Below are 16,657 nucleotides of genomic sequence, written 5' to 3' on the forward strand. Positions count from 1 at the left end.
TTTAACCACAGTGTTACATTTTCAAATGCCGTTTCAATTTTTAATTTCCACACAACTGTCTGCTGTGATTACTCAAGTGTTTCATGAATATCAGACACACACAGTTTCCTGTGTTAATGTCAATCCATGAGATCACATGGCCTTGCAACCTATCCATTGCAAACAGCTTAATCATTGAATTAATGATAAACAGGTTATAGAGTATATAAAATGTAAGACCACAGTAATATTAATAATGTGAAGCACAGTGGTCCAATTAACTGAAGTATTCCGTTTAGATTTGGGCAGTACATTCAATCGGTTCAAGATTATACAGTAGCTGATATGATTGAGTGCAACATATGTGAAGCTACTACTTAACATACATCATTATTTAAGTTTTCCCATAAAAACAATTGTACACTGCATTTCCCATAATAAATTGGGATATGGAATAAATTGTGACATCACATGCTTTCTTAAATTCAATGGCACAGTGTAGCAATGAAGTAATAACTGATGGGCAGACAAACAACAAATATTTTTCATTGTAGGTTACAAATACATTCACAAAATATTCACTATTACCATCTCCACATAGTTACAAACCTGTGAGTTTCAGGGAACCTGCCTTCTAGAACATAGAACTCTGTCTGCAACAGAGGCCCAAATACCAGAGGAAAAAAAAAGCTACAGTAATTGTGATTTATCCCAAAAAATATCCCACTCCGGAATAAGTCTCTCTCTTAAACTGATGGTGAACAAACAGGAATTTATTTTTCTACTTAAAGTTATCAATCACTAATCACAAGAGAGGGCTTGTTTGCTTGTTTGCTTGTTTGCTTGTTTGCTTGTTTGCTTGTTTGCTTGTTTGCTTGTTTGCTTGTTTGCTCTCAAATTACCTGAGATTCTGGTCTTCTCACTTCTTCCTGCGCTATTTACGCCCTTTTAATCCTTTCCTGGAGCTGCTGATGTCACGATCACTAACCCCGCCTCTTAAAGGCGCTCCAGCCCTTCCTTGTTTTCTCCCATTACCTGCACCTGTTCCGTATTTCCGTTCCCCCTTAAAAGCAGACGCCACTCCTGGTTGTTCATTGAATCTCGTTTTGTGAGAACTTGGGGGGGGGCCTTGCGGCGTCTGGCTCCGTTATGGTTTTAACCTTCTGTTCCCGATTCTCCGTCCCGCTGGTTCCGACTCGGTTCATGCTTTTATTCCCTGGATGGATCTCCTGGCTTTGGAATCTACTCTTCTGTTTTGAACTCCGTTTGGGCTTTATTTGTTTGTTCGTCCTGGATTCACTTTCCCCAGGACGCCTGCTCAACTTGGACGCGCTCCCCTGTCTCCAGACCCTCTCCTGCATGTCTTTACCCAGTGTATCTTCACAATTCCGGATCGTGTCGTCTGCACAGAGCCGGAAAGAACTGTTTCGTGACAGCTGACATGATTTAATTTAATTCACATTAGTGCACCTGTTTGGCTCCGTTTCTGATACGGATATTTAATGCAGGAACTGCTTTAGCTTTGTAGTTGACTGACACTTATGCCAATATCTCCAGGAGCACCAGACCACCACCCACAGGCCAGATAGGGCAGTTTTCCCACATAACGTCTTCTTACAGTGCTATTTATTACAGTATATCAATCTACCCATTACACAGGACTCGTGGTACAACAATGACTATAACTGCCCCTCAATTCTCCCTTCTCAAATCCTCTTCTGGACTAAGGACCAGGGCTCAGGACCCTGTAAGTGCAAGTGTTTGTTTGAGATCTTGGGTGAGGGCAGAGCTGACACTCTGGGTTCATTAATGAACTGCCTCTATGCAACAAATCTGTTTTCATCTCTCCAAAAGGACTGAAATGAGAAAACATTTAACTTAACATAAACATCTTAGCAACCACCATATTTTCCAATATGTTTGACGTTACACTTAAGTGTGACAAATGTTATCAGCAGCACAGATTGCGTGTTTTCCTATGAAATCAATAAGCTAGCCCTGCAAAAGAGAATGCAATAAATAAACCAAGTGAATCATGTTTTCCACCCCAAAGAGCATTTTGGAGGGAATTATAGAACAGTCTGATATGGTTTTTGTAGTTTTTTTAACTTGATTGCTTTGTGGCTTAGAAAGCTATTGCACATGCAAGTAATGGCAACGTCTGCCATAGGTTGTAGACCCCTCCTACAGAGTGACTTCTACTATTACTTGTGTAACAGTGTGATGGGAGAGATGCCATGGTGAGCACCATTAAAAGTCAATGCCCCGGCCGAGGGTACGGTAGCACTGGTGTGAGGTTAGCAGGGACCAAAAATAATACAAAAAGAGGTGAAAAAATTAACAAAAGGCAAAAAGAAAGTGTATTGCTGTGCCTCGTGACCTCCAGGCTGGACTTACCCTGTTTAGTGGGGTCAAGTCTGGTAGAGCAGGGCACGTAAGGCCAAAAGAAAAATTTGGTGAGTTAAAAAAGACAGCTGGGACTACAAAGGGGAGGCGTTGCCCTTCTACCAGAGCTCCGTCTCCACACTGGGCACGCCCCCGCATAATGCGACAAGGTACATAGAAGAAATATTTTTTCCATCAGGATAGAACAAAATCTTTGCCTTGTTGACGAAAGTTTACATTTGGAGTATTAATCTGAAGGTGAAGTGGTATTGCTGGAATTCATGATATCTGAGAAATAATTGGCCATGGCCAAATTGGCCATTTTTCTTCTTAGAAGGTGTGCAAACAGTTGTTTTCCCCCCACTCCTCTCCTTTTGGTCCACAGGACATGTTCCTCACACTTGAGAAGTTTCAATTAATTCTTTTTAAAAAGAGAGGAACATTTAGATGTTTCAGCAAAGAAAATGTCAAACAGTTCCTCGAAGCAGACTGGGAGTGATTTTTAAATTGATTCCAGGCGGTGATCATGAGATGCTAATGACTTTCTATGCTACCAATACTCATATCATTGAGCTACTTGTAGTTCTCATTAACCATCTTTATTAGGATCACTTGAATGTACTCATTGTGGGAATAGATTAATTGCAGAACAGTACCGTTGCAATCCATGTAACCAGGTGTGCGGTTTTGTTGGAGGTGTTTGTAACCATCGGTGAGCTTAGAAGCTAGTGAATTACTCTGGTTAATCATAATAAAAGATAAAAATTAACAGAATAAAACAGAATACAGCAAAAATAATGAGAGAAGAGGGAGAAGAAGGACAGAGGAAAAGTAACAGAGAAAACAAACACCATATCCATACTCTTCCATTTAGCTTGTCATGTACTGTAGGAGAACCTTGTTCTGATCTATCTTGGAGACAATATAATAATAATGATAATAATAATTCCTTAGACTTATATAGCTCTTTTTTGACACTCTCAAAATGCTTTACAGCCGTTGCATCATCCAAGTGGGGATTGCACATTATTGTTGGTGAAGGGGAGTTCCCATTACCTTGGAGACAATCACTCCAAGCGCTTTGAGTGGAGTGTCCAGAAAAGCACTTATATAAGTCTAAGGAATTCTTCTTAGTATTATTAAACGTTGTCTTCAGAGTTTTGAAAGACATGTACAAGATTGTTGTTCATTCTTTATTGACTGTCCAGTGATTTCTTGTGCTGACAAGTGTGGCATTACACGGGGCCCAGTGTGGGGGCAGAGCTCTGTTAGAAGGGCAACGCCTTGCCTTTGTAGTCACAGCTGTCTCGGCTTTTAGATGATGAGCAACAGCTGTGAGGGTCCTATAAAGGCACCCTAGATGCCCCCCGGAAGGGACAAGCAGGGACACCCTCGGAAGGGGGAGTTGTACACCAACAGTCCCGGAGGGGATTGCACCTGTGTATGGCAGGTCTTTTTCTTTTCTTTTTGCCTGTCCCATCTTGTATTTTCACCGTGGCAAGCACACACACACACCTTTTTTCACGCACTAAGTTTTTGTTTTGTTTTTGCCTTACGCGCCCTGCTCTACCAGACTGGACGCCACCAAATAGGGTCAGTCCAGTCTGGTTGCTGCTGTGCTGGCAGTTCTTTTCTTCCCAGGCTGTACCCCGTTAAATAGGGTAAGCCCAGTCTGGAGGTCACAAGGCACAGGGGTACACTCTCTTATGTTTTTGTCCCTGCTAACCTCACACCAGTGCTTCTGTCCCCTCACCCGGGGCGTTGACTTTTTACTGGTGAAAATATGTACACACATCGTCACAGTCTTGTTTGGCTTAAATTGTTCTCCTCAATTGTCAATTGTGTCCACACCAGTATCTCTAGTGAAAGAGATTTGTGCAGTTTCCTGTTTTACTGGAAAGAAGGAGCCAAAATGAAAAAAGGATGTTCTCTTCCTTCACAGCAGTTTAATTAAAAAAATGTATAGGTTGTGTTTTCAGGTTTACTTAAATGGTTTAAGTCTTACCACACTGATCACTGTCACTTTGTATCTCTTGGCAGTTTCAGTTCTGAAATTGGACTCGCTAAGTGTGGTGTTCCTCAGGGCTCGATACTGGGACCTCTACATTTCAGTATTTACATGTTCCCACTCCGTCAACTATTAAGATCACATGTTCTAAATTATCCTTTCTATAACTATAAGGCTCTGCACTATCTGAGTTACTGTCATACTATTCCTCACCTTGCAACCTTCGTTCATATAATTCTGGTCTCCTGTCTGTCCCCCTAGTCCATCTACACTCTATGGGTGACAGGGCTTCTCCTGCTGAGCCCCAAAGCTCTGGAATTCTATCCCTAAGGATATCATAGAGCCACCTTCCCTGTAGCTCATTCAAATCTAAACTCAAAACCTTCTTCCTTAGAAGGTTTTATATTTAACAGGTTCTATGTGTCACGGATGCTGGAAAGGCCAGTCGTGGAATGAACAGAAGAGCAGTAGAGACCCTATGCGTAGCTGCAAAAACGGGACAAACACAGAGGTTTGCTCCAGGCTCAGGGGGTCAGGCGATGTTGGGGATGAGGCCTATGCCCTCAGGACATGGATGTGGGGCAACCTGGTGCTAGAAGGGCCTCGTGACATCCGTATGCTAATGCTGAGCAAGGAACACTGGAGACACAGGCACTAAATAGGAATCGGAAACCAGACACACCGGAAGGACATGAATAATCACATTGAACTAGGAATAGGAAAGAAGTGGAGCACCATCTAGGGGCTGAATGTCGACCGTGCAAGTACCTCACGTAGAATAAGCCTCACAGCACAGGGGGGAGGAAAAAACTAATTTAACTGTCAGGAAACCTCTGGGAGTGCACGCTGAGAGCAAGCCCCTCCTCCAGGATTATAGTAAACTTTATTGACATGTGGCAGATGGAGCCGGAAGTCTCTCGTGGACCATGACACTGTGTCCCCCTTTGCTTTCCTACTGTATTACAAACCCTCATTGTAGCTGTGTAATTCTGCTGTCCCCTCTCATTGTACATTTTTTTCATTTTTTTCTATAAAGCAATTCTGAGAAACCACTTTTGAAAAATATTATATTGTTATTAATATTATTTAAACTTTAATTGAGGTTTTATTCAATGTGTTTCAGTGCTCTCTGCAGCCCTCTTCCCTGGACTATCTCAAGGTAAGGAAGCAGCAGACATTTCATACTTACAAGCACAGTCTGATGTATTTTCCTTGATCCCATAAATATTGAACTATAAATATATACCCATGACTAAGTGAGTTGCTCATAAAGATATCATCAAAGGCTGTAATCTAAAAGTGGAGCCCTTCATACATTATACTGTATATGGTTAACCCACATAATATGCAAGTTATCTCATACAACAGAGCACTTTTTATTTTGGAAAGGTCTAATCCAGTCAGTCTACAAGTTACCGTTAATTGATTTTTTCTATAGATTAAGAACACATTACATTTTAAAAAGGAAGGTTTTGTTCAATTAAGGGGATATATATATATAAAATGCATAGTACACATATAGCACCACAGGAATTTAATACAGTACCTCAATGCTGCAAGGCAGCAATGCTGACCACACTGCTGCCCTAAGCAATAAGAAGTGTATATTTTATTTTTTATACATCAAGAATTTCTTGTCTAATTAATATAAATATATTTTGTAGAGTCCACACTCAGAAAGTAAGACAAACCAATTAGAATTACCAATTTGATTAGGGAGAGTTCCTCTATGTTATGACAATATATTTGTTTTAAAGATGAATATCAAATGATAACCAATTAAATAAGTTAAATAAGTGAAAATTGTATATCAGTTTAGGAAAAGATTAGTGTTTTATTTCTGCTTTATTAACTTTCAGTGTAGAAACAACACTAAAGAAAATGACTGGATTTGGGGGCCCTGTGGCTACTCTATTTCAATGTGTCGTTTTAAATACTGCTGCTTGTACTAGAGTAAAGCAACAGTTCGTAGGTGGTGAGGTGAACTTCAGAGTTGGCAGGGGAAATGGGCGGAGTGGTGATGAGCAGGAAAACAGTCCAGAGTAGTTTTCAGAAACATGGCCAAGTTCTTTGGCAAAGGGATCATGGTCCACAACACAAAGGAGCAAATCCAGGAGACCAAAGTCTGAGTAAAGCAAGGATAAAGAATTCAAGGTGAAGCAAAAGTAAGGAACACAAGATCTAGGGAACTAAACTAAGGCTCAGAGCAAACTATATAACAGAGCCCTGAGTAAAGACAAGACAGATTTTAAATGGCGTGATCCCTAATAGTGCAGATGTAGACACAGCAGAGCACAGGTGGAACAGACTTCCTGTGTGATTGTGTTATCATGACAGCCAGCAAACTGACAGTTGAGTAAAGATTCTATATGTTGCCATAGTAATGTTAGCTTACTCTGCAATACCCCTGCAGCCGCAAGGATGACACCTTTAAGATTTTTAAGAAGCTGTGAATCTTGATGCAGGTGTTAGTTTTGTGTTATCTCTTTCAGATGCTCAGAGGACTATACTGACCACAGAGACTGGCTGGACACAGTTTTTTACTGAAGAGACATTTTTCCTGAAATGTGTCGTGCAGAGGGATCCAGCAAAATGGACAATAAAACGAAAAAAAGATGGAAAAGTAGAAACGGCTTGTACTGCATACAGCTTGGAAAATATTCAGAAGTGCTCTTTCATATCCCCCTCTGTGTCCCACAGTGGAAAGTACTGGTGTGAATCTGAATCAGGAGAGTGCAGCAACACCCTCAATATTACTGTGTACAGTAAGTCCATCCATTCATTTTCTAACTGCTTTACCTGATAGATAGATAGATAATACTTTATTAATCCCGTAGGGAAATTGATGATACCGGGTTGCACTAGAGCCTATCTTGCTAAGCAACAGGCAAGGCAGGATACACCCTGGACAGGACGCCAGTCCATCGCAGGAAAAACACAGACGCAATCATGCACACACTCATACAAGGGCCAAAGCTACCAGTATGTCTTTGGAATGTGGGAGGAAACCGGTGCACCTGAAGGAAACCCATATGAACACAGAGAGGACATACAAACTTCACACAGACAGTGTTCTGAGCCTATGGCTGAAAGGTTACTGGTTCAAGTCCTGTGGCTGGCAGAGGAATCCTACTCTGTTGGGCCCCTGAGAAAGCCCCAGCTGCTCCAGGGGTGCTGTACAATGGTTGACCCTGTGCTCTGACCCCAAGCTTCTCTCCCTGTCTGTGTGTCTCATAGAGAGCAAGCTGGGGTATGTGAAAAGACTTTTTCCTAATGCAAGAAATTGAATATGGCCAATAAAGTGATCTTATCTTATATGATTTGTTCTTGAAGAAACAAATGTTAGAGTCTAATATGATTTCCTAATGTGATCCATTAATTAGGCTTAATTAATTTGGCTTAATGGGAATAATTATGCTGCCAAAGTAATTCTTCATAATTTAAAATCTAGTCTAGTAGAAGTTGTACACACTCCAGGGTGCAGAGAAGCTCAGGAAGGAAGCAGGAATCAGAGTGATGGATAAGGAGGATGGCAATGCATGGAGGGAGACTGCAAGTGCCCCATTCCATTGATTTGACTTTGGGACTGGCGTTTATAATAACATACTTTATTTTATACAGCACCTTTAAAAGTAGGTTCTAAAAGCACCTAAAGCTCAGAGAAAAAAAATGACAGGAGATACAAAGTTAGTACAAAAAGCATGGGTTTTGAGTGTGTTGTAAGATGTAAATTAATTAAGTAAAAGCCCTTCTGAATAAGAAGTGTTGGATTCCAAATGCTTAAGGGAGGTGGCTTTCTGATATCCTTGGGGATAGAATTCCACAGCTTTGAGAAGACCCTGACACCCATAGTATAAAGACAAGTTTCTATCCAAGCCATTCAGAGTTTTATAAGTGAGCACGAGGATTTTGAAGGACTCCAGTACAGGAGTAATGTGATCACTTGCACATAACCATTTCAGGATTCTGGCTGCCGAATTCTGGACATGAAGTTTGTTCACTGTGGGTGTACAATTCTAGAAAAATGGGTTGACTCATAATAATTTCTTACATTTATATAGCACTTTTCTGGACACTCCACTGAAAGCACTTTACAGGTAATGGGGATCCACCACCACCAATGTGCAGCATCCACCTGGATGATGCAATGGCAGCCATAGTGCGCCAGAACACTCACCATTAGCTCTCAGTGGGGAGGAGAGCAGAGTGATGAAGCCAGTTCAAAGAGGGGGATTATTAGGAGGCCATGATTGGTAAGGGCCAATGGGAAGTTTTGCCAGGACACTGGGGTTACACCCCTACTTTTTTCAAGAAACAGCCTGGGATTTTTAATGAGTACAGAGAGTCAGAACCTCGGTTTTACATTACCTGTTTACAGTATAGTTTCTCCATCACTATACTGGGGCATTAGGACCCAGTTGTGAGTTGCAGTGTGATATGGCTGCTGGTGCCTAGTTTTTCAGCTATAGTCAGAGACAACTTTGGACATAATCTTTTGTACATGGGGGTTAAAATGTCCAGCCTGGATCTAATATCACCTCCAATTGCATCAATTTAGATTGAAATTCCTGCACCGTGCCAACCAGAGATAGGGCTACTGCACTGGATTTATTAAGCTGGTGTTTATGGTAGAAGGACCCCACTCATCTGAGTGGCAGCTGTGGGGAAATTTGGTATGACTAGAGCTGCTGCCAAGACCATATAAGCTCTAACTTCTTGCTCAGAGAAGTACCTATAGTATGGTGAGACCACAGCGGACATCAGAGGCTGTGACATGAGGCATGTCAGATATCTCCAGCCCAGGGAAGAAGATGGAGGGAAGACGGGGAATCAGTCAGAAGTTACCAGAAGTGCAGGAGAAGCACAACACAAACCCTGTGAAGCATAAAGGGAATCCAAGAAGAGAAGTGGAAACAAGCAAACAAAGTGTATAGCTAGGTTGAAAGACAACACAAAAAAATCCAACTACAGTATCTACCTGTACCAACTGTGCTAGATAGGTCAAATGATATCCACTGGATCGATTTTTTACTGTACAAATGTATACAAAACTGTGGAGTGTACAAGGTAAACTAATAAATACTGTTTATGGAATCTTAATATGTGCAATGCAGTATGTACAGAATGTGCAACCCATGCTACAGTATGACTCACATGAAATAGGGTGTTATCTGTAGGACATTTAATTTTTTTACAATCATTTCAGATTCTACCAATTTATTTTATTTTCAATACTGCGCATTTCCGCTAAGCTAAATTGTTTGTCATTTGTTTCTGCAGGTGGAGATGTCATTTTGAGAGTTAGTCCACAACCCTTAAGCAAAGGAAGCACTGGGAATCTAAGCTGTGCTGTGCGACATAACCCTAACCACACTTGTGGTTTTCCCTCAATTCAAAATGTTGTGTATTTCAGAAATGGACTAATATTACACAACCAGAAAAACAGCACTCATGATGAAGGACATTTTAAGTGCAGAGTTAATTATACATTAAAATGTCAGAAAAGCAAGACATCATACTCTGTGGAATCACCTGACATCCTGGTGTCGATGACAGGTAGGCCCATTCATTCACTCAATACACATTCACAGGAGGTGTAATTACCCTTTTTCACTCTGTATTTTATAAAATGCTTCTATTAATCAGGCAGTGCTGGCCTTCATTCCATGGCGTCTCATGAGGTTGCAAAGGAGCAAGTAATAGGTTTATTCCATGCTAAAAGAGGAGAAAGGAAATGCAACGTTTCAGCTGTGGAGCCTTCTTCTGCTGTAGAGCCTTCCTCGGGGGTCTCTTGAGGTTGTCATTTGTGGTTCAATGGTCCTGTTTTGTCTCAACTATGAGGTTTCAGTCTGTCCTTGTTTGTTGTGCCTCCATTCTCTGTCAGATTACAGAGCTGGGCCCTCCCTTGGCTCAAACAGGGGTTGTTTGTCAGTCACAGGGAGCTGGGGGTGGAGTTTAGGGTATTTAAACCCAACCCTGGTGGCGGGGAGAGGAGTCTTGTTTGTGTTGGGTTTGTTTTATTGTGCTCTGGACATTTTTTTGCTACAGATTTTTTCCTGCCATTATGGGTTCTTTTTTTTCTGTGACCATGTGGCCATCTCACAATTACCTGCAAGGTGGTTGATTGCAAAGTCCTCCAAAAGTATTGGAAAAGCAAAGATAAAAGTGTTATTTTTTAGTTTACAGATACAGTAAATACAAGATAATATACAGCTTATTTTGGGGTAATCCCATGTCTGCATTTATAGAGACTCATTCCTGCCACCAAGGAATAAAAAATTGTGAGTTATCTCATAATAAGGATAAAGCAATGATTATTTCACTGTATGAGCAACCTGTTACACTGTGCAATGACAGTACCTACAGTACAAGCTATCAACAGGTTTATTGAAAGCGTGGGTTTAGTGTTCCTGACAATGTGCAAAGCTGCAAAATACACACGGACGTACTTTCCCCTGGGGTTTATTCATAATGAAATGATACAGTATGTACCTCACATGAAAATAGTTTTAACCATGAGAACACTCACACATACCCTAAAACAAGAACAAGTGTACCCTGAAATGGATTCTACTATTTAAAACTGAACGTCAGATAATCATAAAGTAGGTATTGTATGTCTATTTCCATGACATCTTAGGCCATATGCATCTCCCAGATGGAAGCAGTTTAAATTCACTATTGAGGGCCTGAGCCACACTCCATAATGCTCCTGACCTTCTTTAGAACGCTCTGTATGGGAGTGGTGCAACTGTGGTTAAGGATCTGTGGCTGTAGCTGGAAGGTTGCTGGTTCAAATCATGCACTCAGCAGCAAAATCCCACTCTGTTGGGCCCCTGAGCAAGGCCCTCCACCCCAACTGCACCAGGGGTGCTCTATAAATGACTGACCCTGCACTCCAACCCCAAGCTACTCTCCCTGTCTGTGTGTCTCATGGAGAGCAAGCTGGGGTATGTGAAACACAAATTCCTAATGCAAGGAATTGTATATGGCAAATAAAGTGATCTTATCTTATCTCTGTTTGTAGAGGGCAGTGAAGTTTATTTGACATCCCTCAATTAAATTCCTGCTTATTCTCATTAATTTTTGCAACTTATTACAATTAATGGTACTGACGTTGCCAAGCCAACTAATGTGATAGTATCTTAAAACACTTTCAGTAATTATTTTTAATATAAATGGAATAAATAATTCTATCTACTTTGAAAGCCCATTCCTGCTGTGAGCATAGAAACCTCTGGGGAATGAGCTGGTGCTCCAGGTCACCTGCCCATGTGTTGGAAGATGTTACTGTTCAGACACCAGAAAGCAGAGACTTACTGGGTCAGTCGGCTTGAGTGACATCGGATGTCTGGAGGACAGAACGCAGTACCTCACATGCTTCATTCACCTGAGGGAGAAGGACTAAGGAATCTGTCAGTTTGAGAACTTTGGAAGTGTTTTGTGTAGTCTCAGAGCAAGATTTGAGTCAGACTTTAGTTTTAAGAAGAGTCTCAAGGAGAGTCTGATGGTGTGATTGTTTGTTTTGTAGCTAGTAAGCAGCTTAGCTGCCCAGTATGGTAAATAAGGACTAAAAACATTAAGAAATCTAGTCAAGAGCTCAGAAAGGAGATTAGACTTTTGGTTTTGGGTGTGGTGGTGTATTGCATTTTCCCTGCACTGTTGTCACAGCTGTCTCTGTGTGTCTGTTCCCCTTGACCCACCTATTTTAAAGATCTTGTTACTGTACTCCCAACAGGCTGTCACACTACCTTAAAGTAAAGTTTTCAAAGAAAAGGTTTGGCTTTTTTAATAAATGTTTACATATTTGAGTTTTTTTGTCTAATACCAGTCCCAGGTACATTTCATTGACAGCTTCTACACTCTGACCATTAATTACAATAGTTTGGAGTAGTAGTTTCAAAACATTTAAGCATGAAACCAGCAGCCATATCACCTTGCAACTCACAACTGGCAACCCACTGAAGCTAAGCAGGTGTGAGCCTGGTCAGTACCTGGATGGGAGACCTCCTGGGAAAAACTAAGGTTGCTGCTGGAAGAGGTGTTAGTGAGGCCAGCAGGGGGTGCTCACCCTGCGGTCCATGTGGGTCCTAATGCCCCAGTATAGTGACGGGGACACTATACTATAAAGAAGCCCCGTCTTTCGGATGATCTCGTAAAACCGAGGTCCTAACTCTCTGTGGTCATTAAAAATCCCAGGGCATTTATCGAAAAGAGTAGGTTTGTAATCCCGGTGTCCTGGCCAAATTTCTCATGCTTCCTAATAATCCCCCTCTATTAATTGGTTACATTACTTTGTTCTCCTCCCCCCTGGAGCGACGTTGGAGTATTCTCGGTTGCATTTAATGGCAATATCAGCTTCAAACCACCAAATGGAGATGGGCGTGCCGACAAGCGGACCCTGCTGATGTGGGATTAACGCTAGGATGAGAGAGACTCTGCTCTCCTCCCCACTGATAGCTGATGTGTGGTGAGTGTTCTGGTGCACTATGGCTGCTGTCACATCATCCAGGTGGATGCTGCACATTGGTGGTGGTGGAGGGGATCCCCATTACCTGTAAAGCACTTTGAGTGGAGTGTCCAGAAAAGTGCTATATAAGTGTAAGCATTTATTAATTATTATTATTTATCATTTGATAGAACTCATCACACCATTTATGAAAATCACTTATAGTGGGCCCACAATGATTTTCTAGGCCTTTTAATAAACCAATCAGCATCAGCCATAGTGCGCCAGAACGCTCACCACATACCAGCTATTAGTGGGAAGGAGAACAGAGTGATAAAGCGAATTTATAGATGGGGATTATTAGGAGGCCGTTATTGGTAAGGGCTAAAGGGAAATTTGGCCAGGACACCCCTACTCTTTTAGAGAAATGCTGTGGGAATTTTAATGACCACAGAGAGTCAGGGCCTCTGTTTTTTTATGCGTCATCTACATTTACAGCATCTTTTTACAGTCACTATACTGGGGCATTAGGACCCCCACAAACCCCCCTGCTGGCTCCACTAACACCCCTTCCAGATGCAACTTTAGTTTTTCCCAGGAGGTCTCCCATGCAAGTACTGACCAGGCTCACACCTGCTTAGCTTCAGTGGGTTGCCAGTTGTGAGTTGCAGGGTGATATGGCTGCTGGCCAAGAATTGTGATTTACAAGATGTAAAATGGGGGGGGGTTCTATGAGTTCTATGAGAGTTGGTGTGCTAGAAAGAGATTAAAATAAGATTCTTACTAATGTCTTGGTTGGTCAAAATGCTGATAGACAGGTTTAACCATTTGAATATTTCAGTATCTGCTCCTCTTCTTTTTTGTGTGTAAACTGCAGGTGGGCAGTTTGGTTCTGTGTGTTCTTTGTAATGTGTTTCTGCACTGTTCTCTCCAGACTTATGGCATCAGAATAAGATTTCTTCCACAGAGAGGGGTGTAAGTTTAAGGACATCTAAAAAAGTGGACTAAAAATGTCACTTGACTGATATGCATATTGTAGAATATGGTCGCATAACCCTTTGCACAATAATTGCATCACATCTGTGATCTATTGAACTCTCACTTTTTATGTAAAACTTTGAGATGCTTTGCTTATAAAAGGCATGCTAAATTGAATGTAAATCGAGAAATTATTTTGGCTAGTCTAAGATTTCCAGATTTATCTTCCAATTAAATTGTTTGCATTGGCTGTCTGTTTTGCATCATCATTATGCTATATGCTGTATACAGCGCTGCATATACCACACAATAAGTACAGAACCTTTGTCTTCTACATAAGCAGACAAAATGCTTCATTAAATGTCTTCTGTTACCATCATTAGCTACAGTACATCCCCAATAAAGAGTAAGCCAGTTCCTGTCACATGATTGTAGTAGTTTTTCCTGTATGAACAAATAGTCAAACAAGTAAAGTATGCTGTAATGATATTACAGACTAATTTACATGTTAAATAAGGGGAGTGCACAAGTTGAGAAAAGGGAGTTCAGTTGTGATCTAAGGTTGGTGGATCTTGTGCGGGGTCAGTTGTACAAAGAATAATCCAAGTGCTCACCTAACCAGTTCTTCCATTGTCTTTCTACAGAACAAATCCCCAGTCTGAATCTAACAGTACCTTCAACACCCAGAGTGACCAAAAATCAGAGTAAGTTTGGGATTTTCTTGTAGTACAGTATATCATATTAATAGCCAAAAGGATTATAAGCCACCCTTATCTTGTTAACTCAAACTCAGAAATTCAGTGATTTGTAAAGCTGCTGGAATCCAGCTCTTGAATAATGGAGTTGCTCATTCTTAGCAAAAATCTGTCCATCATGTATGTGTGGCAGAAGCTGGATAGGCAATGATTGTCTTCCTCTTTCCTTACACAGGTGAATCAGCATTTGTCCTCAGTCTGGGCCTGGGTCTGGGTATAGGTTTGGGTTTTACTTTCCAGGTCATCTTCATAATACTTTTACTGAGACACTTCAGAAACAGAGGTAAAATTCTCGTATGGAAATTATTTTCACATCTTTTTCATATCCTAGTCAACATACTGTATGACTGTTGATGCATGTAAATAAATTACTGAACTCTATACATCAATTTTATTCCATATAAAGAATTTTCCATGTATGCCATATAAAGAACAATACATACATTATCAGAAAACTGCTTATTCCTGGGGTGGGGCTGTGAATTATGACAAAATGTCTGTGAAATATGAGGTCATCTACTCTATTATTTAATGCTTTCATTTTGCTTTTTCATTTGACACCATTGACTTCATTTCAGATTCTACCTCCATCTAGTATGGTCAAAGGCCATTTTCTCCAGGAGGTGATATTTATAATGCATTTCTTCATATTTTCTTTTACTATATCATTGAAATACTTCTTCTGTCCTCATCTCGTTTGATACTCTTGGTTTTTGGGAGAAGAGAACTGTCTTTGGGGGTATGAAGGCTAAAATTCACACAACATGAGCAACACAGTGGTGCTGATGGAGCAGATGATTATAGCTTCATAGGGGCTGAGAGACTCTAACTGAGTCTCCTGCTCTCTGGCCTGACCAACTGCACACACCCATTCAATTTAAAATGTACTTGTTGTTACAAAACAGCAAAGAAGACTAGTCCAACAGTTCACCATGGATTGCGTTCCGTACTTCCCTTCCAGGGAAGACTGCAGACTCTAACCTACTGTCTTCCCACACACTATTCACTTTTGCAAGCAAACGAGCAACACTGAGCATGTGTGTCTGAAATCCCTTTGCCATCCAGATCTCACCTTTTCCATGGATATACAGTAGTATACAGTGAGTCAAGTGCATTTCTACTGTCAAGGATTTCTGAAAGGGGTGAGCAGTGGGACCCCTGTGCGAAGCTTGAGGAAGGTAGTATGAGCAAAAGTAAATCCAATATTCCAAATCCAAGTCGTTAGGCAAGAGCAAAGTCAAAAGTAGGAGAACCAGGTCGGGTAGTCAAAGGAGTAAGGTTGAGAATTTTTGTTTGATAGTGCAGGGGTAAAAACTGTCTCTGAGTCTGGTAGTCTGGGCCCGAATGTTCCGGTACTGTTTTCCAGATGGTAGCAGATCATAAAGTCTGTAGCTGGGGTGTGTGGGGCCTTTGATGATGCTTACAGCTTTCCTCAAGCACCGTCTGTCATAAATGTCCTGGATAGATGGGAGGGCAACCTCAGTGATGGACTGGGCAGTTTTCACCACCCGCTGTAGGGCTTTGCGATCAGCAGCACTGCAGTCGCCATACCATACTGTGATGCAGCCTGTCAGTGTGCTTTCTGTAGTGCATCTGTAAAAGTTAGTGAGGATCTGGGGACATATCTTAGCCTTCTTCAACCGTCTTAGGAAGTACAGGCGCTGTTGTGCTTTCTTGATCAGGCAGGTGGTGTTGAGAGACCATGTGAGGTCCTCAGTGATATGGACGCCTAGGAATTTAAAGTTACTGACCCTTTCCACTTCAGTCCCATTGATGTGGATAGGGGCATGTCTGGTTTGCAGTTTCCTGAAATCAACGATCAGCTCCTTGGTTTTGCTGACGTTGAGGGTGAGGTTGTTGTCATCACACCACGTTGTAAGGAGATTGACCTTCTCCCTGTAGGCCCTCTCATCATTGTCTGTGATCAGACCTACAACTGTGGTGTCATCGGCAAACTTGATGATGGAGTTGGTGTTGTGTTTGGCCTTACAGTCGTGGGTATAGAGTGAGTAGAGCAATGGACTAAGCACACACCCCTGGGGGTTCCCAGTGTTCAGAGTTAGTGTGCCGGAGGTGTGGTTTCCAAGCCTGACAGCCTGAGGT

At 41.5% G+C, this 16,657-nt stretch overlaps 1 protein-coding gene across 7 annotated transcripts in view; it reads left to right on the forward strand.

Annotated features, from left to right (window-relative positions):
* Window positions 1–16,657, forward strand: part of LOC148643337 (uncharacterized) — a 60,626-nt gene that overhangs the window by 2,546 nt on the left and 41,423 nt on the right. For 4 of the 7 annotated variants that reach the window (XR_015929108.1, XM_088616518.1, XM_088616517.1 and 1 more), the window contains exons 2-6: window positions 5,496–5,531; window positions 6,865–7,137; window positions 9,653–9,928; window positions 14,444–14,503; window positions 14,730–14,837. Coding sequence is in view for 6 of the 7 variants with exons in the window: in XM_088616518.1 (XP_088472644.1) it covers window positions 5,496–5,531; window positions 6,865–7,137; window positions 9,653–9,928; window positions 14,444–14,503; window positions 14,730–14,837 (753 nt within the window). In the remaining variant the exon portion in view is untranslated. The remainder of the gene's footprint in view (window positions 1–5,495; window positions 5,532–6,864; window positions 7,138–9,652; window positions 9,929–14,443; window positions 14,504–14,729; window positions 14,838–16,657) is intronic. The other 3 variants (XM_088616521.1, XM_088616519.1, XM_088616522.1) reach the window with 3 other exon arrangements.

This window comes from Lepisosteus platostomus, chromosome 22 (assembly GCF_059453375.1).
Source record: "Lepisosteus platostomus isolate fLepPlt1 chromosome 22, fLepPlt1.hap1, whole genome shotgun sequence".
In the NCBI taxonomy this organism is placed as follows: Eukaryota; Metazoa; Chordata; class Actinopteri; order Semionotiformes; family Lepisosteidae; genus Lepisosteus; species Lepisosteus platostomus.